The 24,517-nt window shown below is 46.1% G+C and overlaps 1 protein-coding gene across 4 annotated transcripts in view; it reads right to left on the bottom strand.

The window, feature by feature from the left end:
- Nucleotides 1-24,517, bottom strand: part of SLC7A1 (solute carrier family 7 member 1) — a 54,143-nt gene that overhangs the window by 18,163 nt on the left and 11,463 nt on the right. For 2 of the 4 annotated variants that reach the window (XM_054214550.1, XM_054214541.1), the window contains exons 2-5: nt 9,993-10,370; nt 5,702-5,860; nt 2,820-2,994; nt 386-510 (exon numbers count right to left, since the gene is read on the bottom strand). In XM_054214550.1, coding sequence (XP_054070525.1) covers nt 386-510; nt 2,820-2,994; nt 5,702-5,860; nt 9,993-10,362 — 829 coding nt within the window. In that variant the 5' untranslated portion in view covers nt 10,363-10,370. Of the gene's footprint in view, nt 1-385; nt 511-2,819; nt 2,995-5,701; nt 5,861-9,992; nt 10,371-10,516; nt 11,645-22,443; nt 22,529-24,517 lie in introns of those variants that run through there. The other 2 variants (XM_054214533.1, XM_054214559.1) reach the window with 2 other exon arrangements.

The raw sequence follows: 24,517 nt of genomic DNA on the forward strand, positions 1-24,517 counted from the left end.
AAGACATCTCAACCTGGGCCTTCCCTGTTTGCCTGACTGGTAAGGTTGGGTGTGTTTTCTGTGGAGTCTGACCTGGTTAGTGTCATCACTGACCATCCCTGAGACTGGGCCCTGCAGGCAAAGAAGAAGGGAGAAAGGGTTTTTGGGTTGTATGCTGCCTGCCACAGCAGCCAGAAGTCAACACTCGGGCACTCAGGGGCTTGGACATACTCAGCACTTTGACTATTAGGAGCAGCTGAGCCAAAAGTCAATTTTGGGCTGAAGTTCAGAGGGATGATGAATGCAGTGTCCCGAATTACTCATTATTTGTGCTGTGCAACATTACTGAAAGCCAATCTACCAGCAACCAGGTTCATAAGCGGAATGAACACATCTTCCCTCTTACCTGTAGTTGCAATACAGTCAAATCCCACGAAAGCATAAAAACATGTGGCTGCCCCTGAGAGGACACCTTTCCATCCATAGGGCATAAACCCTCCAGCACCGTAGAGCTTTTCTTCCTGTGTTTGACTAAAAGGCACGGCACTGGGTTAGAAGTCATCCTGCCTAAGTGGGAGTAACAAAACTATTCATATAGCTCATAACAAAATCCAAAGCTGGAGTCTGAAGGAACATGCTCTCCCTTTCACACACTTGCATACAAATACCAGGCAAAATCATAGAATCATAGAATCGTTAGGGTTGGAAGGGACCTTAAAAATCATCTAGTTCCAACCCCCTTGCCATGGGCAGGGACACCTCCCACTAGATCAGGTTGCTCAGAGCCCCATCCAGCCTGGCCTTAAAAACTTCCAGGGATGGGGCTTCTGCCACCTCTCTGGGCAACCTGTTCCAGTGCCTCACCACCCTCATGGTGAACAACTTCTTCCTAACGTCCAGTCTGAATCAACCCATCTCTAGCTTTAATCCATTCCCTCTAGTCCTACCATTACCCGACATCCTAAAAAGTCCCTCCCCAGCTTTCCTGCAGGCCCTTTTAAGATACTGGTAGGCCACTGTAAGGTCTCCTCGGAGCCTTCTTTTCTCCAGACTGAACAACTCCAACTCTAGCCACTGCTGAGCTTTGGGCTGGCTTGCAACAGCCTGGGGAATGCATGGAATAAAAATTGGTTCATGGTTTGTTCCCACCACCTGTTTTTTGGGGCGGATAAAAATGTCTTGGCTAAGACAGGGAGAAAATAGCATGAATATTAAAATTCTTCTCCTAGTATTACTGCACGTGTGTAGATACACATATTTATTTAAAAATAAGCTTTTGAAAAAGTACAACATGTAATTCTGAGAGCTGTAGACTGAGAAACATGTAAACCATCCACTATTCACCTAAGATGGGCTCAGAGTCAAAGGCAGTGTAGGTGAGTAGATACCAGAGAGCAACGTAGAGTAGATATCAGTTAGAGCAACTGCCTAAAATCCGCCCAATGTTCAGTTTTTCAGCTTCAAAATTCCCTGTGCCAAGCTCATACCCAAACCGTGCTTGCGACCTTGAGGGAGGAAAGGAGCCAGCAGCCCTGACGCACCAAATGCTTTGCTGAGCCTCATCCAAAGTTCATCAAAGTCAACTGACAGACATGTACTAATCCCAGTGCACTCTGGATCAGGACCCCAGATCCATGTGCCTGTGTTGAGTCAAGCATAACATACTCTTCAGATCAAGTGACTTGTGTCATTTCTTCAGGGAGAAGCCTTTGTAAAGATGAATTAAGGCAATTAAATTAAAGTAAATCCCATATCTGCAAGTCTTATCAGGTGTAAGCATCTGAACTCTCTCATAGAAGCTCTGTTGAGACTTAGATGAAAACCGGCCTGTTATTTGCAGAAATAGCACAACCCAAACGTGGATTACTCTGGAAATAATGATAAAGTAAATTCCAGACAGATTTAACAAAAATAGTGCTCTGGGTCAAAGAGCTACAGTTACACTTTGAAGCTGTTGCACTAATTGCTCCTTGCATGGGAATAGCAGTAGGGAAGGAGAGAGGACTCTTCCTATAGAAGCATTTTGTTTGCGGCAGGCTGAATTTTGCAGAAGCTCAGTAAGTGGCTTGTACATAAGCCAAACTTGACCCATGTGGCATTTATGAATCTCTCCAGTTTTTGCCAAACTGTACTTCCTTGCAGGCAAGCATAAAGGGCTTAGATAGCAAGCCAGGACTGAGTAGATGTACGTAGAGATATTTAAAGGCCCTCATTACATGTTGTACAGTCTCAAGAGAAAATGAACAGCCTTGTATCACTGTCAACCCTTGTAAACTCCTTAATTTTGGTCATGTACAGGAAGATGGGATTTTGGCCAAGTAGCAAAATGTCATTAAAAATGGATTAATGATATGCTTGCTGCAATGCATTAAAGTAATCTGCAACTTGCCTTCATTTCGCTGAGGTGTTTGGGACAGGGTCTCCAAAAGGTGCAACAGTGCCTCGAGGATACTGCCCAAGCGTCCAAAGAAACTAGAGTGCTACACTTGGTCATGGCTTCATACAGGTACCAGAGCCAGTGTGGCGTAGCCTTGAGTAGGAGGTTGTCTAAAACGTTCTTTTCTCTCAAATTTGGATGCCGTATTGGTCATGAGGCTGGAAATGGTCTGTTCTGCAGCAGGGCCCACGCAGACACAGCCTACCTCCTATCAGTTTCAGCCCATCAGCCCAGCCTGCTTTCAGCAAATGCCCACCAAAACCAGCTTTTCCTCCAAGGCGTTTAGCAAAAGAGGGAGCCATCCCATTCACTGGTTTTCTAAATCACTCGACAAAACCCCACCTTTAAATTTGCCATTGAAAATGCATCAATTTCAGAGCTGAGAAGAAAAGCTCCAACCTACTTGGCTCCGTAAATGCTGCGGCTGGTGTTGTAAATGTCCTGTTCAGTCAGCTGCCAGTTTTTAACAGACCCTTTCACGAAGCCAGAGACCACGACAAAGCCGAGAACAAGAATGTTGATGCAGGTGAACACTTTGTTCACCAGGGCAGATTCCTTCACGCCAAAAATTAAAAGCCCTGGGGGAAAAAACAGCAGATAGGCAGTCAGGTATTTCGCCACCAGCAGCAGGCACTGGGGGCTTACAGAGGTAGCCCAGCTCTGTTCATGCTGTGCTCTGCCCAACTTACCACACCTCATTTCTCCACAAGGCCAAGTAGCTCAGGTAGGTCAGATTTAACTCACCCAGAAGGAGAATGAGGACTCCAGCCCAGACACCACTACTGCACCCCAGGTCGCTTTTCACAAAGGAATGTTGTCTTAGAGGTCTTGGCTACGTGCAGAAGTTATGAACAACACCCAACTTTCCTTAGAAACAGGGTAAAATACGAGCAGAGACAGAATCCAGGAGGACAGCTACTTCCAGTGCTGAAGACACACAAAAAGGTGGCATCTTGGGAATCCTACTCCCATTTAAATCATCAGGAGCTTTGCCAGTGAGTTGAGCAAGAGCACGATTTCAGCCTGTGGTCTTAAGAGCATCCATCAGGAGAAAAGCACGTTTACAGGCTTTGTCAACCAGCACCTTGCTGAGGCATAGCTTGGCTTCTCAGAATGACAAGCTCTGGTAACTTGTGTTTGCCATTCAGGTGCCTGATTTTCAAGAGCCCAAGCCTTTAACCCAAATCTAAGAAGGCAGCTGAGGGAGAAGGTAAAAAATTTCATACAGGCCTAAAGAAGGGAAGCACAACAGGGTGTCCTTAAGTGCTACTTCAAGGCACTTTGAGGAGAGGGGAACACCCTATGCACTCACCTTTCCTTATTTTAAAATAGGAAATAAGCTAAAACAGCCAAATCAGGGAAGGGTTTCAGAAAACTGCATACCTGCCCGAGAAAACTTGTAAGGTACCTTGTAGAAATCTGAAACTCAAGATGGTGCAAGCAGAAATAAACTTGTAGTGCTTATCATGGAATCACAGAATCATAGAACATGTTGGGCTGGAAGGGACCTTTAAAGGTGGCAACGCCCCTGCCGTGGGCAGGGACATCTTTAACTAGATCAGATTGCTCAGAGCCCCATCCAGCCTGGCCTTGAATGTCTCCAGGGATGGGGCCTCCACCACTTCTCTGGGCAACCTGTTCCAGTGTTTCACCACCCTCATTGTAAAGAGCTTCTTCCTAATGTCTAACCTAAACCTACCCTGCTCCAGTTTAAAACCATTGCCCCTTGTCCTATCGCTACATGCCCTTGCAAACAGCCCCTCCCCAGCTTTCTTGTAGGCACCCTTAAGGTACTGGAAGGCTGCTATAAGGTCTCCCCGGAGCCTTCTCTTCTCCAGGCTGAACAACCCTAGCTCTCTCAGCCTGTCTTTGTAGGAGAACCTCTCATCATCCTTGTGGCCCTCCTCTGGACCCACTCCAACAGGTCCATGTCCTTCTTGTGCTGAGGACTCCAGAGCTGGATGTAGTACTCCAGATGGGATCTCACCAGAGCAGAGTAGAGGGGCAATATCTCCCTCGAGCCGCTGGCCACAGTTCTTCTGATGCAACCCAGGATGCAACTGGCCCTCTGCACTGCAAGTGCACAGATCTAGGACCAAAGCTTCTCATTCAGCATCTTTTTGTAGAAAATACTGGTTTGCATTTACATTAAAATTCAGGGAATTTGCTCCATGCAGGGGAATAAAGCCATTGGTAATCTGTATGATTTTACACCTTGGTAGTGCTAAGGTGAGGAGTCCTAAGTTATGTAGATTGTATCTGAGGTGAAAGACCAGATTCAAATTTGAAACTAGAGCAATTCCTATTGCATACAGATGAACAAAGAGGAAAAATCTTCTCTCCCATTCAGATGTAGTCCTGAAAACAGAGGGCTGCTGTTGACTTCAGCCGTCCTCAATGTAGTGCTCGGTCCAAATGCAAACCCAGATGCCAAAACACCCCTTGCTTATGAAGCCTGTCCCCGTGAGCACAGCTCACCCTGTGAGACAGCTGTCTGGATCAGAGCAGGAAATGTCGGGATAACCTTGTTGGGGTGACACTGCAGCTTCTGCATTCTGGAAACCACAGAGAAGCATAATTTCTTTTTAATGTGCCTAAATTTGGCAATGCTTTGCAAGATCTAGTTGGAGTAGAGGTGAAAGTTCAGAAGGATTTTAATTTTACAAAGTTTCCAAACTTTTCCAAATTCTGATCAAAGCCTTGGCACATTTTTAGAAAAAAAAAAAAAAAAAAAAAGAGGACCTGACTGCTTATCTTACATTTATTTCTCTGGAGCATTCACTGCTGCAAATTAAAGCCCATACATATTTTTTAAAAAAACCAAACAGTAGTACATGAGGTTGTTACTGAGCGTCGTATCTTTTCTCTCACTTTCCTGGCTCAAAGCACCAAAACCTGGCAGATTATCAAAGAGGGAATAAGGGTGATAAAGCAACAGAATTAAATTCTTGTGTAATAGGATTTGTGGAGGGAAGGATTAAACTTCCATACCTGACTGAGGATAACAAGTCATCTTTTCTTTTCTTCCTTATATAAAATTTGATTGAAAGTTTTAAAAGTGGCTCAAAAAATATGGAGAATATTCCCCTCTAATTAGAAACCTTGTAACCAGGCTATGCCCTGTAGTAACTCCAGAGCAGCTATATAGGTCAATCTAACACTTGTAGCAAAGAAAGTGTCTTTCATATGTTGTCCAAAACAAATCAGGACTTTGTGCCTATTCCAAAAGCAAACAATGAAATTAAGAAGGAGGTCCAAGACTCACAAACCCCTCCAAGGTTTTACCTGTTAGGATGATGATTATCACCACAGCGAAGATGTCTGGGTATTTTGCTAGCACACCGGGAGCATCCATTGTCATGTATTTTTTACAAAATTCTTCAATGTGCTGGCCTATGATTTCATCAAACGTCGCGCTCCAGGCTCTGGCCACGCTCGAGGTTCCTGCCAGAGGACAGAAAGGACGCAGATCACCCTTCATAGCTGGCACACGTTCCGAAGAGGGGGCACCTTGCATGGCTTTTGGCCATGGGGGTCCTCAAAGCAACCTTGCATGCACTTCCCAGGTGCCAGGAGCAGCCTTTCCTCTGCAGATCCAGCCCACGGCCTGTTTTCACACCTGGCATCTGCTTTAGTGGTAACACATGCAGGTGGTGGGTCTCAGACTCATGCTCAGCTGACAAGATACAAAAATTCCTATAGTGGTTTGGCTTCTTAGCAAATCTCGACTTTGCCTTAAGATACAGCTTAGAATGACTTTTCCCTTATGCCCCCAGCAGCCTGAACTTTCCCCAAACCTTGTAATTTCTTCAACTAGAGAGGTCTGAGTCTCGTCTCATACCAACAGAAGTCCCTGCGAGCCCTGTCTGGGTGACTGCAGCCCAGGCAGAGGGAGACCTTAGAGAAGCCAGCCAGCCTCTGGCAGCACGATGCTGGAGCACCAGAGCCCAGACCACAACACTTGCCCAGCTCTGTAAGCTCTGCTCTGCACTCCAGCAACACGCACGTCTGCTGTGACCTCTGGTGCTAGAGCTTCCCAGAGGGATAAAGACTCAGATGTAATTTACAGGTTATCTGAGCATAAGTCAGCCTATTGTAGTCAGCAAGTGCTTAGACTTTCCTCTCCGGGGCCGCTGTTTGCTGCGGTTTCCGAGAGCACCAAGCCACACACGGCTTGACAGGTGAGGACTGAACCTGGGGTCTCAGGAGAACCAAGTCCGGGACACTGTCTAGGCCAGAAGAGTCATTTCAGAGAACTGAAACAGTAAGAATGAAGACCTACCACCAAACAGTGACAGCATTGTGTAAAATAAGTAGGTTTGGGTAACAGCCAACTTCTCCCTCTCCTGCATTAAAGTGGCTATCGTTATACTACCGACATCTTATATAGTACACTATATATAACTGCATCTAATTGCATGACATAATTACTGCTGTACATAATTACCTAGTTAAAAAAAGAGGTTGGTTTGGTTTCGGTTTGCAGAGCAGTTCCTCAGAGGACGCCGTCAGGGCCCCATTCTCCCCAGAACAGTTTGTCCTGACACACTCACCTGCGGGCGGGCGTGCAGGCTCCAGCGCTGGCACCTGCAGCCGTGTCAAACAACGTCCCCCGCAGCTAAACCCGCTGCAGCAGCAGTGCCAGCACCCACAGCGAAGCTGGGAACACTCACCGCCCCAATCCAGCTTCCCAATAGTATGAAAATAAGCTGCGGAACAGACCTGTTTGGAGACTCTTCTGTTCACTGAGACAGCAAAGCGCACAGTGTGAATGCTTTTAAAGAGGTGGGACATTGGTGCTATCAATTTAATCTTGAAGATCTCCAAAAGTTATTGTATACCACATTACAATTTTTCAGCTTAACTTTGGCACGATTTGAGGGAAAAGACTATTTCTTTAGTGCCTTTTTTTTTTGTCCTGGCTCTAATATTCCATGTTCTAGGACAGGAACAATCAGCTCCTGCACGTGTTATATTAGATGCCAGTTGCTTGGATGCCAGTTGCATGTAACTATCAGCTGCTTATCCCAAACTCTCTGTAACCAACAGCCTTGGAGGAGCGGGGAGAATCTGACATTCTTCCAACATCACAGACACCTGGATAATATCTTACTGTTGCTAGAGAGCACGGTGCAAAGACATTCAGCTTGTATCCAGGAGGATTTACTAGTTCTGGGTCAGCATAACCTTGCCAGATGGAGCTGGCTCCTGCCCACAGCACACGGCTCCCAGGACTGGCGCTGAGCTCAGGTGCAGGGCTCACTGCAGGAACAGGCACAGGCTTCAGAGGTCACCGCCTGCCCCAGGAAACCCCCCGCCGCAGCTACTCTCCAGGGATCCTGTTACTCATCGTATTACCAGCTCCCACCAGCTTCCAGTTCCTGAAATGCTTCCCACACTCTGGCATAGTTCTCCTCAAACCCACATCGTCCCAGAAGAAAGTTCACACCAGATCCTGGTCCTGGACACCATCTTCCTTATGTCAAGACCATGACTGACCAGTTGCACGCCCATTTTTGCTCCTCACCCACCTCCAAGACCCCATACCAGTCTTCCCCCAAGCCAAGTCACTCCAATTAACTACAAGCTATTGGCCACCCATCCTGGGACCCCAGGATTTCTTTCTCCACCCCCACATGACTTTCTGAACACATGTCTGAGAACTTCAGTGTGAAAACACCAACTTGTCTGAGCCCCTTACAGATGCAAGCTCCCACCACCCTGCCTGGCTTCAGTGGCACTGCATGGCATTTTCTGCTGCATGACTGAGAAAAAAATTGGCTTTTTGCTTCTCTCAACCCCCAGCTCTGAACTGCAGCGTATGCCTGCCAACATATCTCTCTCCTCCACACCCCTGAAGCTGCTGGGAGTTGTCCTTGCTCATAAGAGAGGCAATTAGCGTGGGGAGAAAGGCTGGGTAAGATAAAGAAAAGAGACCTGCTATAAAACTCATATCCTCCCCCAGTTGTTTTTCCTGCTTCGCCACCCTTCCTTCCAAATTACAAGGAAGCCAGTTGCAAATATGCATTTTTGTCACAGGCCTGAATTAAAAGCAACAAAGTTATGTTTGAACACATTCATGGATAGTATCTACTTATTTTTTACTGAGTTTTCTGCCTTGTGATAATACACTGAGCAGCAAACTCTGAAATAAAAACTGAAGCAGTGTTTCAACAGCCATTATGAGAGGACAAAAAAAAAAAAAAAACACCAACAACAAAAAACTCAGAAATACCAGCCTCACCCCCGATCCTGGCAGTGTAATGTTCAGTTTGTAAACCTTTTCATCATGCCTTTGCAGAATCAGGTTTTGCGACAGCATCCACGGCATTTGGGTCGTCCAGTATCATGGTGGGAAGGGAGACATAACTAACTAGATGAGGAGACCATTTATCATTGCCTTTCTGGAACAGAAGATAAGTCACCAAGAAGTCCATTCCAATTTTCTATGTGTTGCCTAACCAGAGTCCATTTTAGAAGTCTGGAGGAAATTATATGCTTACTTTTTTAAAAAACTATTTTTTATCCCCTCCTTACAGTGAACCTGATTCATAAAAGAACAGCAGGACTCAGATTTCCTAAGGAGATGAGTTTAATTGACTCTGGCTTTTCATCCTCTCATTTCTTATTAAAAAGAGGAGGAGGAAAAGGTTTCAGGTAGCACACAGAGCAGAGCCGGCACGATCGCAGATGAGCAGCTGCTGCGTCACTATATCGTTCTTGATATGATCTTGCCCTCCCCACCACCATGGGAACTAATCTCCAAGGTAACACTTACACATCTCATAAAACATATTTTTTAAAAAACCCCTCCCTTTAATAATTTAGCAGAACATCGATTTTCATTTTAACTAGTAAGTCTTCACTCTCAACTAGCAAGCTGGTTGCAGCCTTAATTATAGGCGTGATGACAAGCAGCGTGCCCAGAATGTGCTTGAAAAGACAAGAATTCTTAATTAGAAAAGTGTGGCTTAGTTTTAATGTATCAGCTGAGTTGTACACTGCATGCTCTAAACTTAATCCAAAGCCTTTCCTAGTGGGAGTCAAGGGCTTATTAGGGATTTGGTTTGGACGCTTCAGAGACTGGAAACCTGCAGATCACCCTAAACTTAATCCTGCAGCCATTCACGAGACAAAACTCTGATATCCAGAATCTTTAAACAGGTCTCAAAGGGACCACAAACTAATCCTTGATTAACCAGGAGTACAGATGCCATTGTGTAAAAGCATCCTTCTGTCAGCAACTTCATTCTCGGCAGAGGGGACAGGCTTTTGCTCCCTGGCAAGTGTGCCAGGAGATGCCAAAGGGATGATGCGGAGACTTCAGAGGAAGTCACAGCAGCAATAACACAGCTTCAGGACAAATCCTCAGCCCGCAGGACACCACTCACCTCGCCGACTGACAGGAGCCACCAATGACACACCCCCCAGATGGGTCCTGAAATCCTCGGTGAGGGCAAGGGTATAGCATCTATTTTGTAACAGCAACGTAGATGCTCAAACAAGGCTGATCTTACAAACTAGGCTGCCATCCTGGACTAAAGCTAGGGTGTCGCAGTGCACCCACCATACTTACCGATAACATAGGAGAGGATTAAATTCCACCCTGTGATGAAGGCCCACAGCTCACCCACGGTCACGTAGCTGTAGAGATAAGCTGATCCCGTCTTAGGAACTCGAGCACCGAATTCTCCATAGCAGAGTCCGGCCAGCACTGAAGCCAAGGCGGCAATCAAGAAGGAGATAACGATGGCCGGTCCCGCATTTTCCCGTGCCACGGCTCCAGCCAGTACGTAGACACCTGCACCCAAAGTGCTGCCCACGCCCAGAGCCACTAAATCAAATGTGTTGAGGCATCGCGAGAGCCGACTCTCATCTCGAGTGCAGTCCACGTTTTTCCGGCGAAGAAGCTGGTTTCCAAAATTGATAATTTTTTGACACTCCATCTTTGTGCCTGCAACAAAGATGCTGCTATTATTACCTGGACCAGGATACCCCTGAAAACAGCATCAGTACAGGTATACTGCTGTGGCCCAGTTCCGTTTAATCTTCCCACTTTCCACCTTTTTATATGGCAAAACGTCTCCTTTGGCATTTTACCTAGGCTTAGCACAGGCAATTAAAACAGACAAAAGCAAAGCACTTTCTGCTTCCCACTCCCAGTCATGCTGCAAAGCTGATGTGATCCCGGGAGAGACGCGTCACTCCATCCCAGCTCCCAGTGGTCGAGCCAAAAACACAAAGCCTGTCTTTCAGATTTCAGAGTGGTTTTCCTGGGCTGGGAATTAAACAAAAAAGACAGATATATATAGAGAGCGATGTACTTATATGTATTTTTTTAAGTGTCAGGGAGAACTGCAAAGTGAGCATTACATCCCAGAATGAGGCAGCACGCATGATCCTCTCCCTAGAGCCCAACACGGCCATGCGCCACAGTCAGCGACACCATTTGTAGTCAAACAGACCCGTTGGGACATTTCCCCTCTCTAAGCTCCAGCCACAGACAGCCACCTGCAGCTGCAACACCAACAGGCTGCTGTTGCCTACAACTGTGCAGGCTAAAACAGATATAATTTAAGAAAAAGGACACACAGAAGCAAGTTTTATTTAACTTGGTTATGCTGATGCAAAGGTTCAAGCTACTTCACATTTACAACGACTGAACTGAGAACACAGTGGGGCTTCCCGAACGTCCCCGTCCCACCCAGGACAGAAGCACTGCAGGACAGGAGTGTTTAATGAAACCATGGGGCAGGGTTTCCAGCTGTGGTCCCATTTCAGCAACTAGACTATTCCTGTGTATGGATCTGCTGGCACGGTCAAACAGCGGCGTGCAGTGGCTTCAGCCTGTGAGCAGCTCAGGTGCAGCTCCCCTGCTTGGGACTCTGGGATGCAGCGTAAAGCAAACTCCTCTTTGTGAAGGGATCCCTTAGGAAATCCTTCTGGAGTTTCTCTTCCCATGAGAGATGAGGATCTTGCAGTGCTACGCCATGGGAAGATTTTGCTATGCAACTCATCAAGCCTACAAATTCGACCACCTGCATAGGCATCCACGTAACACAGACAGTAACAGCACTCATTAAAAGCTACAATTGGTCAAACCAGCTTGGCCAGCAGTGGGGTCAGCTCCTCAGAGACACCTTTGGAACCAGTGCCATTAGGAGTCTGTCCCTTCAAGATTTATGTCCTTGGATACAGCCCGGGTATGGAAGTTCTGTCTTACTCTTTCTGAAAAAAAAAAAAAGTATGTTGCTTCAAAATTGTCCTTGCCTTTAGAGTGCAGCTAGCGAGCTCCTCCTCACAGCATTACCTGAATCCATGAGCACAGCATTAGAAGGAATTTATTGCTTTTTACTCTGCCAAGTCTAGCCCCAGTTGCCACAGGAAACCATGGTGTAACATCAGGCGTTCTCTTAAAAATTTCTAGGTGCCTTATCTCCACTGCTGGAAAGCTCTACCAACACTTTCTACACTCCAGGCAAAACGCTTTAGTAGGCAGCATTTACTCACATGCTCTTGTGCCAAGAATAGCCGCTTGGGTGGTTACCCCAGTGTACCTTTAGAGATCAGTCCTAACCTCTCAGCCTTCATTTTGCAAAGGTAAGCCACCCAAGCCCCAAAGACACAGGCAGTCCCTTGCACTGTCTGTAACTGTTCACCTCTGAACCATCCTCTGAGCAGCAGTATATCCCATTAGCACCCCTCACTTGTTGCGTCAAGAGGAACAATCCGAAGAGGCAACAAGAACATCCCAAGAGCAACCACTAAGAACTCCAGCGGGTATCTTCTCTACTGGTGTCCGTTTTCCTCTCCCAGTCCCTGACTTCTCACCAAAACGTCCCTTTTGTACCATGCCAGTTTCCTATTAGTCCTCATCTTCTTAAACAACTTCCCATGTGGCACCCCATCAAAAACTTTACTCCGGTCAAGATAAAAAAGAACAACCATCATTCCCTTTAAAAGTAAAAAAAAAAAAAAATCCAATAGTTGTCCACGTTCCTTGTGCCTCATATCACATAAAACTGTCATGTGAATCTGCCAGTCTCTCATAGGTAAACTCACTTCTCTCTTAGCTCTTCCCCAGTCAATGGGCACCACCTCCTACTTTGACAGAGGTTTCAGTTCTTTCTGATTACCCATCACTGATCCTCCTCCTCTTCTGGGTGTTGCTCCCACTCGCTGTAGCCGTTTTACTCAGCCCACACTCTGCCATCCCACCTTCACCCCAGCATCATCATCCTCATTCAGAATCTGGCAGCTGGATGCTATGATGCTGTCCACAGCTAGGATGTTTCCATAGGACCTGCTGGATCACTCCTAATTCATATACATAGCAAAAACATGTACTAAAATAAAGCAGTGTTGGGGGAGCTGTAGCAAGGCATGTTCTTCACCTTGAATGGGCCTCCAGTAGAGGAAGTCCAACAGTTGTGACAAGTACCAAGAAGTCTTGATAGTCCCCACAAAGCTACACTCCAACCGAAGACCACAGGCAGCCTAAGCCAGAGTAACAGAGATGGCACTGACAACAACCTACCATGCTTTTACAGATTTGGCTCCAGGCACCAAAATCACCACTGCAAGACCTGCATTCAACTATTTAATGCCCATTAGCATTTCTGTTCTGAGCATGAGAGTACTTTAAAAGTGAACATCCCATTTACCATGTTTTGGTTCATGCTGCAGAGCACTTGTGGAGTGCACAAACCCGATACCACCAGGGTGAACCTAAACCTGAGGACGTAATGCACCCCAACACCTGATGGGTGCTCAGCCCACAGGAACAGCTATTCCAGGATAACCTCCCCTGTAAGATGTGTCATGTGGACATCAGATTCTCAGCAGCAACTGCTTTGCTCTGCAAATCTAAAGGCTGTTACTTGCTCATGAGGACACAGCCTACAAAGGATGACCATCATCTTCCATCTAAGACTGCGTCCTGTAGCTTCAAGAAGACCCAGTCTAATACCCACACTGTACCATTAAGCCCAGCTTCAGCAGCAGGGTTTTAAAGTGTTTCTTCATTAATTATAGAAAAGGAGAAAGGCTGTTTTATTTAGATGCAATGCTGGACTGAGGCATTAACTTTCCAATGAACAGCAAGCGCCTTGTACACCAAAAATGGAACAGCAGTATACATTGCATGCTAACATCAACAGCATGCTGAGAATAACGTGGAGGCAAAAATATTACTAAATGCAATTTACAGTATGGCTGAGTGAGACTGGTACTTCATCAGCTTCGGCTAAAACCCAGCATAAAAGGTGGGAAAATACGTGCTAAGAAACTTAATTAACTGAGTCAGCTATTAAATCCAATGCTTCAATTTTGTCACCACAGCATCAACTACAAAATCAAAAATCCTCTTTGCTTTTCCAAGACACTGGTCATAAGCCTTGGCTTAAATCCCTTCCTCTTGGCCTTACACTAACTCCCCCACTATGAGAAAGTAATTACAACCGCAGGAACAAAGCTGAGGATTTACAAGTCCTCCCGTGTCAGGAATTGTCTCATCCACCAACAACTCCCAAACGTGGTCCCAAGAGACATGGATTCAGACTAACGGAAAAAGGCAGGCCTCAGGCCAATCTTACAAAACTCTTATTTGGTGAACCATGGGAATTCCCAACACGCACAGAGAGGGAAAACTATTTTCTCCCTTCAGAAGGAAGACAAACCTGTTAACTTAAGTGTCTTCATTTATCAATTTGCTCATGCAGTCTCCTTCCCACTTGAACCTTATCCAAATCCATGTCAGTCAGGATTGCTTTCAGCTGGACACCTGCCCACTTCCCTAAAAGCAGGGACAGGGCCATCCTGAACTTTGAACTGGGATAAGATGACAACAAGAGTGCTGCACTGGAGCATCCCCTATGAATTTTTTTGCCTTCTAGGAGAACACAAGTCCTAGACTTTGCTTAACTCCCACCATAGTGATGCAGAGATCCTATTGATGCCTCCATCCTACGAAGACCACAGCGATGGGGCTAACTCATCCACTCTGCCCAGCAGTGGTGATGGTGCTGGTTGACACTCAGCCTGGAGCTCCAGGATATGGGGAGTATCCCAGTGCTATGCACCAAGAAAACAATGCTAAAGAAGACACAAAAAAAAGCCCTCTGAAACAAAACGAAGAAATCCATGCCATAAACCGCAGCCAACTATGAGCAAGATACCCACAGGAGATGTGTTAATGGATTTATTTTCCACAGCTAGTCTGAAAGTCAAGACCAGTTTGACTCAGAAACAAACTCTGAATTTCAGGACAAACACGGGTTTAGTCTGAGGCACAGAAACATCATGAAATGCCAAAGGACTGGTGAAAAACAGTTTACTTCTTGCTAAATCAATATTTATGGCAAGGTTTAGACATTCAATGGCCTGAACAGAGGAGTTAGACACAACACAGAAGAATGTGGGAGACTCCCAGCTGAGGCTATTAATAAAGACAGAAAGTGGAAAGGAGGTGGAAAGACAGCCCAGCTCATCGAGAAGCTGAGTGATGAGCCAAGGAGGTCCACAGAGATGCAGTGCAGCTGGGCAGGGCTCACCTGGGGCAGGCCTGAATGGACCCCTGAGGCTCAGCTGGACCAACCATAGGGAAATACTGGAGAAACTCAGAGGAATCTTCCTGAGACATTTCACCCTGTGTGAGGCTACAGGTCCAGGCCTCCCCAAACCCCAGTGACTTACACATTGTTTTGTGTTCCTCAAGGTCTGTACCTCCAGATTGACATCAACCTTGCTGAGCACACTGGGTTTCATGCTACAAGGTGCTCAACATTTCTTACACAGAAAATCAAGGCAAGGGAGGAGAGTATCTTGCAGGGTTGCACCATGTAACGTGCAGAAGACAAAGGTTTGTGATGTGCACTCACTCATCAACAGGTAGGTTTCTACAGTGCCCACATGACAGGAACGGGGCTAACCCTAAGAGCTAGGTGTCACTAAGGATATGCTTATTTGCAGTGTGTAAGTAACCCACTGTCCCCATACAACACACAAAGCTCCAAGGAGGACATGTTCTGTGCTGGACAAAAGCAAAAGGCAGAGGTCAGGCTGTGCAGCCTTATAATTACCTTTGTCTAAGAAGTGCCTCCAGGTGCAGGTGGACCAAGGTTCCCCACAGGTGAGAACTGCTCTTCCTCCTCCTTCCACCACCACTGACACCCAAGGATGCTAAGTTTCTTCCAGGATTTGGCTCAAGGCCTCTGCTTCAAAAACATACTGCCTAACAGTAATGGTAAACCTTTTGTTTCCTACCTAGCCATTTAATTAACCTGGTGTCTTGCAAAATGAACATGACTCAGTGTTCCCAAACCAACGGGAGCGTCATCTCTGCATCAAAAATGAAGGCAGATCTGGTACCTGATGCTCTCCCTTGCCACGCACGACATGACAAATCACTTCTTGGGCTAGAACACAGCTGGGGAGGGGCAACATCCCCAGGAGAGAAACAGCCTCTCACTGCAGGGACAGAGGATGAGGGTACCAGCTGGGCAAGGTTTTTGGGTGGTGGGGGAACATAGGATTTACTCATTAAAAAGCCAATAAATCTAGTGAATTATTTCAAGCTTACATATAAATTTGAGAGTACCCCACAATAAATCTATTTCAAAGCGATTTTAGGTTGAAGCTCCCTCAGGCATACCTACAGGTATTCACAGCTGTACGACAGCTATCAAGATTAAAGCAGAACTGCTTTTTGTGGATAATTCGTTTAGAAGAAGGGCTATTTAATTATGGCAGACCTAGAAATTAAGGCCAACATCCTCCAACTGGCTTAATGCCAGCAGACAGTGCTCTTCTGCCTGATCTCAGGATCAAGATACCAACTTTGTCCTATCCCAAAAGCATCAGAACATCTGAGTGTCTCTCTCATGAATAAGATACATCCTACACCCTGCAGGTAACAGATGGGGAGCTGGGTGCAGGGCACGGTACCCACGCTGGAGCCGTGTTCTGCATCCCTCACACACAGCACTGCCCTTCATCTCACAGACATCCTAAGCATCTCTTACATGTTTTTGATGCTTTTGAAACAGCAAGTACCAAATCAACCTTTCACTTTCAATTATATTCACTGTAGCTTGACAAAGAAACCTTCAATAAAGACAAGTGTGATTTTTTTCAGGAGAAAGATCTTTTGGTTTAGCAGGATACAGTACAGGGGCCATTACACCTCTGCCCAAAACCTTTCCTCTGATATCATTTGTTATCTTCGCAATTGTATCAAAGGGTAATTTTGGCGGAGATTATCATTTTTCCCTCCTTAGAAGTTGGATCCGGCTGTGATCTCGCTTTCTGAAACAGCCGTTCTTGCCTTTGAAGTGAGGAAGTGTTCTGGGCTGGTTCCTCTCACTCCCACTCCCAACCATACTTGAAACGATGAGCCTTTTTCTGGATGTACAGTCAGTACTCCTGTGGCATAACGCAGTCCTAATCACATAAAACAATATAAATTATTCCAGAAATGTTACCAGATGGTACATATCCACCTTCAAGTTGAGGAAACTTGATCGGAATGAACATAGATTAGTTTTGTTCTGCACCTAGCTCTCACCCCTGCTTTAGCTCCGGTTTCTCCAATGAGAAACACCGAGCTGCAAGCCCTGGCTGCTCAGACCTTGGGTAGGAAATGGCTTCACCCCAAGGCTCTGGACACCTTCATGTTTCAGCAGGAGCCGAGGGCTTTGAGAGCAGCGGGAAGCAATGACGCACCTAGATAACCTAGCAGGGCGGACCCTGGGATGGGGCCACATCCTCGGGTGAAATCCTGTCCCACTGAAGTCAATGGCAAAGCTCCCACCAACTTCAATAGGGGCTGAATTCCCCCCACTGCTACTGGTCCTTTTCTTTTATTTAGAGTGCGTTTTATGTTTGTTACTTTTGTTCCCTGTCCAAATTCTTATGCTTTGACTGTGTTGTACTTTCAAATAAAATAAATATTCTTCCTCCTCTTATCTAATGGTTAATATACCTGTTATGTCAGGTTGACAGATTTCCTTCCCCATTAAAAACTTTTTAAAAAGGGACATTCTTCAAAACAACCCCATAAGAAAATAATCAATCTTGCATCTGGTTAACAGCAAAAAGTAAATCATAACAAACGAGGAGAGGAACTATGCTGGACCTTGTCCTTACCAACAAGGAGGGGCTGGTGGTGAGTGTCAAGCTCAAGGTTAGCCTCAGCTGCAGTGATCACAAAATGGTAGAATTCAAGATCCTTCGGGCAGTAAGGAGGGCATGCAGCAAGCTCACTACCCTGGCCTTCAAGAGAGCAAACTTTGGCATCTTGAGGGACCTGCTTGGGAGGGTAACATGGGAAAAAGTATTGGGGAGAAGAGGGGCCCAAGAAAGCTGGTTAGTATTCAAGGATCACCTCTCCAAGCTCAGGAGCGGTGCATCCCAAGAAAGAAGTCAGGCAAAAATGCCAGGAGGCCTCCATGGATTAACAAAGAGCTCCTGAACAAGCTCAAAAGTAAAAAGGAGCCCTACAGAGGGTGGAAGCAAGGATGAGTTGACTGGGTAGAATACAGAGAAACTGTCCAAGTGGCCAGGAACCAGATTAGGCAAGCTAAAGCCCAGATAGAATTAAATCTGGCTAGGGGCATCAAGGATAACAAGAAAAACTTCTATAAGTATGTCAGGGGTAAAGGCAAAACTAGGGAAGATGTGGGCCCTCTCAGGAAAGAAACAGGAGACCTGGTCACCCAAGATATGGAGAAGGCTGAGGTGCTGAATGACTTTTTTGCCTCGGTCTTCACTGGCAACGGCTCCAACCATACCACCCAAGTTGCAGAACACAAAGACAGGGCCTACGACAATGAGGAACCGCTCACTGTAGGACAAGATCAGGTTCAAGACCATCTGAGGAACCTGAAGGTGCATAAGTCCATGGGACTGGATGAAATCCATCCACGGGTCCTGAGGAAGCTGACAGATGAAGTCACTAAGCCGCTCTCCATTGTATTTGAAAAGTCGTGGCAGTCTGGTGAAGTTCCCACTGATTGGAAAAGGGGAAACATAACCCCAATTTTCAAAAAGGGGAAAAAGGAAGACCCAGGGAACTACAGACTGGTCAGTCTCATCTCTGTGCCTGGCAAGATCATGTAGCTGATCCTCCTGGAATCTCTGCTACGGCACATGGAAAATAAGGAGGTGACTGGTGACAGCCAGCATGGCTTCACCAAAGGCAAATCATGCCTGACAAATTTGGTGGCCTTCTATGATGTTGCCACAGTATTACTAGGTAAGGGGAGAGCAACCGACATCATCTACCCGGACTTATGCAAAGCGATTGACACTGTCCCACATGACACCGAGGTCTCTAAATTGGAAAAGCATGGATTTGACAGATGGACCACTCAGTGGATAAGGAACTGTCTAGATAGCCACACTCAAAGGGTTGTGGTCAATGGCTCAATTTCCACGTGGAAACCAGTGACGAGTGGCATTCCTCAGGGGTCAGTACTGGGGTCAGGGGTCAGTACTGGGACCGGTGCTGCTTAAGATCTTTGTTGGTGACATGGACAGTAGGATTGAGTGCACCCTTAGCAAGTTTGCTGACGACACCAAGCTGTGTGGCACAGTCGAAATGCTGGAGGGAAGGGATGCCATCCAGAGGGACCTGAACAGGCTGGAGAGGTTGGCCCGTGCGAACCTCATGAAGTTCAACCAGGCCAAGTGCAAGGTCCTGCACATGGGTCATGGCAATCCCACGCACAAATACAGGTTGGGCAGAGAATGGTTTGAGAGCAGCCCTGAGGAGAAGGACTTGGGGGTGCTGGTGGACGAGAAGCTCAACATGAGCAGGCAACGTGCACTTGCAACCCAGAAAGCCAACGACATCCTGGGCTGCATCAAAAGAAGCGTGGCCAGGAGGTCCAGGGAAGTGATTCTGCCCCTCTACTCTGCTCTGGTAAGACCCCATCTAGAGTACTGCGTCCAGCTCTGGAGTCCTCAGCACAAGAAGGACATGGACCTGTTGGAACGGGTCCAGCGGAAGGCCACGAAGATGATCAGAGGGCTGGAGCACCTCTCCTATGAGGACAGGCTGGTAGAGTTGGGGTTGTTCAGCCTGGAGAAGAGAAGGCTCCGGGAAGACCTTATAGCAGCCTTCCAGTACCTAAAGGGGGCCTACCGGAAGAATGGGGAGGGACTCTTTATCAGGGAGTGTAATTATAGGACAAGGGGTAACGATTTCAATCTGAAAGAGGGTAGATTTAGATTGGATGTTAGGAAGAAATTCTTTACTGTGAGGGTGATGAGACACTGGAACAGGCTGCCCAGGGAAGCTGTGGATGCCCCATCCCTGGAAGTGTTCAAGGCCAGGCTGGATGAGGCTTTGAGCAGCCTGGTCTAGTGGGAGGTGTCCCTGCCCATGGCAGGGGGGTTGGAACTAGATGATCTTTAAGGTCCCTTCCAATCCAAACCATTCTATGATTCTATCTGTCCAGCTAAACTTAAACCACCATGTATAAAAATAAGCTGACAGGGCACGGTTTTCCATAAGCAGTACTATCACTTCCTAAACAATGACAGTTTGTTTCAGCTTCTGAAAAACCACTCCTTATCTATTTTAAGGCCTTGCTGCTCCTGAGAATTTTCTTCTCCAATCTGCAGAATAGCATAAAATTAAAGCAAATTATCCATATCGAGGAGTTTTCTACTAAGGAAAGAAGAAAACCCAAGCCGAACCCTGCTGCATGCCCAATTAATTGCCCAGGTACCTCCTCAGAGGACGCGTGAGCAGAAATCCCCACTCAACATGGCCCCACGGACGCTTATATCCATTTTGAAACATTTGGAAACCTCTACAGCCACCAGCACTCCTCTCAAGTGACATGCTGTGGACAGTCTTATTCTTCCTCAGTGTCCTTTTGGTCTTCAACAATTGCCTATCCTGTACAACTCTACCGTCATTACTACTTGCCTGCAAAACAAACAGTTCGTGCTTATGCCACGTTGGTATGTTTGGCAAACAGTGTGGAATGGGTTTGGCCCTCTGTTTTTAGCTTAAACACAGGTCAGCTTCCTGAACAAGCATGTAGCGACGATGCCAACCTTTTCATTAACACACAGGTAAAAAACATATTTGGGAGCCCTTTTCAAAAGGCTGACTTTGCTACTTCTGTCCCCAAGGTAGCATCATTCACAGAGAAGTCCTACACAGAAAAAGAAGAGGTGGGAAAGTCCTACCTCAATTCCTGCTACTGCCATTAGCATTACAGATATTTTGGGGTGTCGGATTTGACTGTAGACTCCTAGACGCAAGGAGTACGTTGTAAGGGATCAAACCAGAATCAGAATGCTTTTTGAAGCATCATTCAGAAATACACTGAGGAAAGTCAACAGTCACTGAGGCGTGTCAGCCCCAGGTGCAATCCATTACAGTATAAAGCAGGGATCGTGTCAGATATGCTCTTCCAAAACATCTTGCCTTGGAAAATCTCCAATTTTTTTTTTACATTGCCCTGTCATTTGTTGCAGAGTAGAGACAAGACGGCACAGCAGATGCTGAACTTTCCTCACCAGGCTTTTAGAAACAGAAGCAAAATACATGGCATCAGACTCTAAAGTCCCCAGCAGCTGTGCTGGACAAGGCAGGCAGTTTAGAGAGGACAAGTGCTGAGAACTGACTCAGAGGCTGTGGTCATAGCCATTTGCAGATGCATGACACCAGCAAGAAGGCTGATGAAAATAAAGGCATGACCAAGTGTTAGCATTATGTGAAGCTGGAATGTATCCCACCACAGCAGCAGTAATAGCATGGAGTCCAAGCCAAAAGCCACCAAAGTAACTGCAATTCTTTGCATTAAGTTTGACTGTGTGTAAAGGCATGCTGTTCTGGTGACTTATTTTAACCAGGCAAGGAATGTCTTGTCTGTGTGCTGTTAAATTGTTCCTTCTTCATTGTCAAAATTTTATTTTTTTTACTTTTCAAATATGTGCATATATCTCAAAACACATTACAGAAATGTAGATTGCATCAGTGTATACATATGGATTCTAAATGTTATATTCTTCGCCAATTCAGTCATTAAAAACCAAGATCAGCCACTAGCAAGGCATTTGCTACTCAAAAGAAGGAAGCCATCAAATATAAACTACACACTAACCAGAGATAACAGCACACACACAGTACAGTGTATTCAAAACACAATTCCTCTCCTATCCCAGGACAACTTCTGAGATGGCAAAGACTGTCCTTGTCCCCAAGGCCAGACAAGAAGTTTCAACTTCCCCAAAATCTCAAAGCAGGCAAACTTCAATGTTTTGTCTCAATACCTGCAGAAAACCCGATCTGGGTTATTTGTGATGATACATGAAACCCATTTTGAAATAAGTAAATAAGTAGTGATTTTTGACCCGAAAAAGAGGAGGGACATTCCTGCTGTAAAAGTCCAAAGGGGAATGCTTCAACCTCCCAGAATTCAAGCTTCAAGATTTCCAAAATGGAAGTTCACTGATGCCCATTCTCCACAAACCTTCGGCTGTGATTAAGAGCAAAGGTGGCTTGCAGTAAGCCATTCAACAGGTAAATGGCTGGATAGACAGTAATTCCCCTCCTTGGATACTACAGAAACACACAGTGTATCAGGCTTAATTTGCAGTGGGGAACTCGATGTTACAACCCCTCTCCAACTGCAGGCACAATGAAAGGCTGGGGCAGGATGCAAGATGAGTCTACACCACCCAAGTGTTGCAAGAACAGGTTAAAGAAGCGTCTCTTAGATACAAATTGGATGTAGTGCATCCTGTGTCACAGCAGGGAAGACTCAGGTGCAGCCAACAGCATGTTTATTTTGATGGGGTTAAACCATGAAACCAGGTCTGTTCCTCGCCCCAGGCTGTTGTGGATCACCCCTGTAGCTGCACCAGAATAATCACCTGGGGAATTGTGCTGCAAACAGTATCTGAAACGAACCCAATGCTGTGCCTACAACCAACAGGGTGGCAAGCCAAGGCAACCAGCAGCCAAAGTAGAAGAGAGGGATGGGACAATTTCTAGGATGAACTCCCACCTGAGAATTACCATCCAGTGAAAGGCATCTTGCAGTGCTCTCAGCCCTTTTAGCCCACACCTCAGACTTCAGCTGGTCAGGATCCTCTGGCAGCTCAAAATAGCACCCACCTGTTTAGAGAAGGAGGAGGACAGCATTGCATTTGCCATCCACAGCTCCTCAGGGCTCAAAAAGTTAAGGAGATGTCTTCCTGCCTAGCTGATAAAGGGTGTCACACCTCTCTCATTACATGAATCACTATTTTCTGATGAAAAAGCATTTAATTGAAAAATCTCCCACCAGCTCTAGTACTGTCTCCTCAAATAGATCCTCAGCATGGCTTCAAATTACACTTTGCAAGAAAATTGCTTGATTTAACTCCCTCAATTTGTCATAAAACCCGAGGGAATCTCCACTGATAATTAGACTTCCCAAATGAAAGCCTGAGACAGATTGCCAGGGATCTACTCAAAGTGACACATCACCCATAATCTGCCAGGGACTCAGCCTTGGTATCTTGCAGGAAAAAAAATTATGCTCTGGGAAAGAATATTAAATAAGTGAGCTTCTGTCTTCTTAAACCCAGATAAAATGAAGATAAAGCTTTGCTTAGCCAAAACACCTGGCCATGTCATTCAGCATGCTCCAGTCATGGTCCTTGGACAACAGGCCTTGGAAGAAGGCGGGAAATGTCCCTTAGGAGATAAGGAAGCAAGTTAGACAGAGACAGAAGTCGGTTTGTTATTAAAACCGCAGTGGGGAAACAAACAAATAAAAAATGAAGAGCCCCAACCTTCATGCAGAACAACAAGCACCATCTTTCACACACATGGGACACATCCGATGAGACAGACAGACTGAAGAAAGGAGAAGACTTCCCCAAACACCATCATTTCACCAGGAAGAAGGGCACAGCTGAGTGGGGATTTTCAGGTGTGGACAAGAGGCAGATCAAAGTGGGTATAATCAGCGGATTTTTTGTGACATCCCTGAGCAATGGTGAGCAGGTGAAAGCCAGCAGGTAGCTCGTGGTAAGCAGTGGCAAGTTCAGCTGGAGGCAGGGCCAAGTGGCAGCAGCAGACCTTGGTCACCCCTGCCCAGCAGCCCATGGGCATCCTACCTGAGCAATGTGCCAGAGCATGGACCAGGGCTTGGCCACCCCTGTGGACCTGTGTGTCTGTGGATCAGATGTTTCTCAAACAGACACAGCCCCAGCACTGGTGCATGGCTTATTACCAAGCTGCTGTCCCAATTGAAAACTTCCTCCATTACCATAACAGGTACTGACTCGAAGGTAAGGAACCCTTTCCTTTACTGAGAAAGCAGGAACAGTGTTTCTGTGCAAGAGGTGGAAGTGTTTTAAGAGCTTTTTTAGAGGAAACGCTCTGTAACAAACCTTGGAGGAATTGCTCGCACAAGGGAGAGCTCAACCCACGCTGGACATGCACTCGTTCAGGGAGGAAGGGGAGCAGAAATTGTATGTGGCCAAGTCACAGAGCTCCCTGTGCCTTACACCAAGATGACTTCAGGCTTCCAAGAAAGGTTTTGCTATCGTCGGGTAACTGGGTCTGCAAATTAAGTGTTCAAGGCCAGGCTGGACAAGGCTTTGAACAACCTGATCTAGTGAAAGATGTCCCTGCCCGCAGCAGGTGGGTTGGACTAGATGATCTTCAAAGGTCCCTTCAAATCCAAACCATCCTAAGATTCTGTGAAACATCAAAATATGCTACATCACTCCTTTAGGTTTACGCAATCAAAATAAAGTCATTAGAAAGTAATTAGAATACATTTTCATTAATCCAGGAGTTTTTCTGCTGATTTGGAGGCCATTCTCAAGGGCTTGCCCCACACAGACCTCCAAGGCAGACCTGCCAGCCCTGCACCCTGATGTGGCTGTTGGATAGTGATTCGACATAGCGGAAGAATTAAGAAAGACTTCCCTTTTCTGAAGAAACTGAAGTTAATTTCTCATTAAGCAAACGAGCTGCATTCAAAAATAAGTTACAACCTCCTGAGGGTGCTTGCATGACTATGGACCTAATACTAAAGCTTTCTGTGAATACAATTTACACTATACCAAAGAGAAGCCTAGTGT

This window comes from Rissa tridactyla, chromosome 1 (assembly GCF_028500815.1).
Source record: "Rissa tridactyla isolate bRisTri1 chromosome 1, bRisTri1.patW.cur.20221130, whole genome shotgun sequence".
Classification (NCBI taxonomy): Eukaryota; Metazoa; Chordata; class Aves; order Charadriiformes; family Laridae; genus Rissa; species Rissa tridactyla.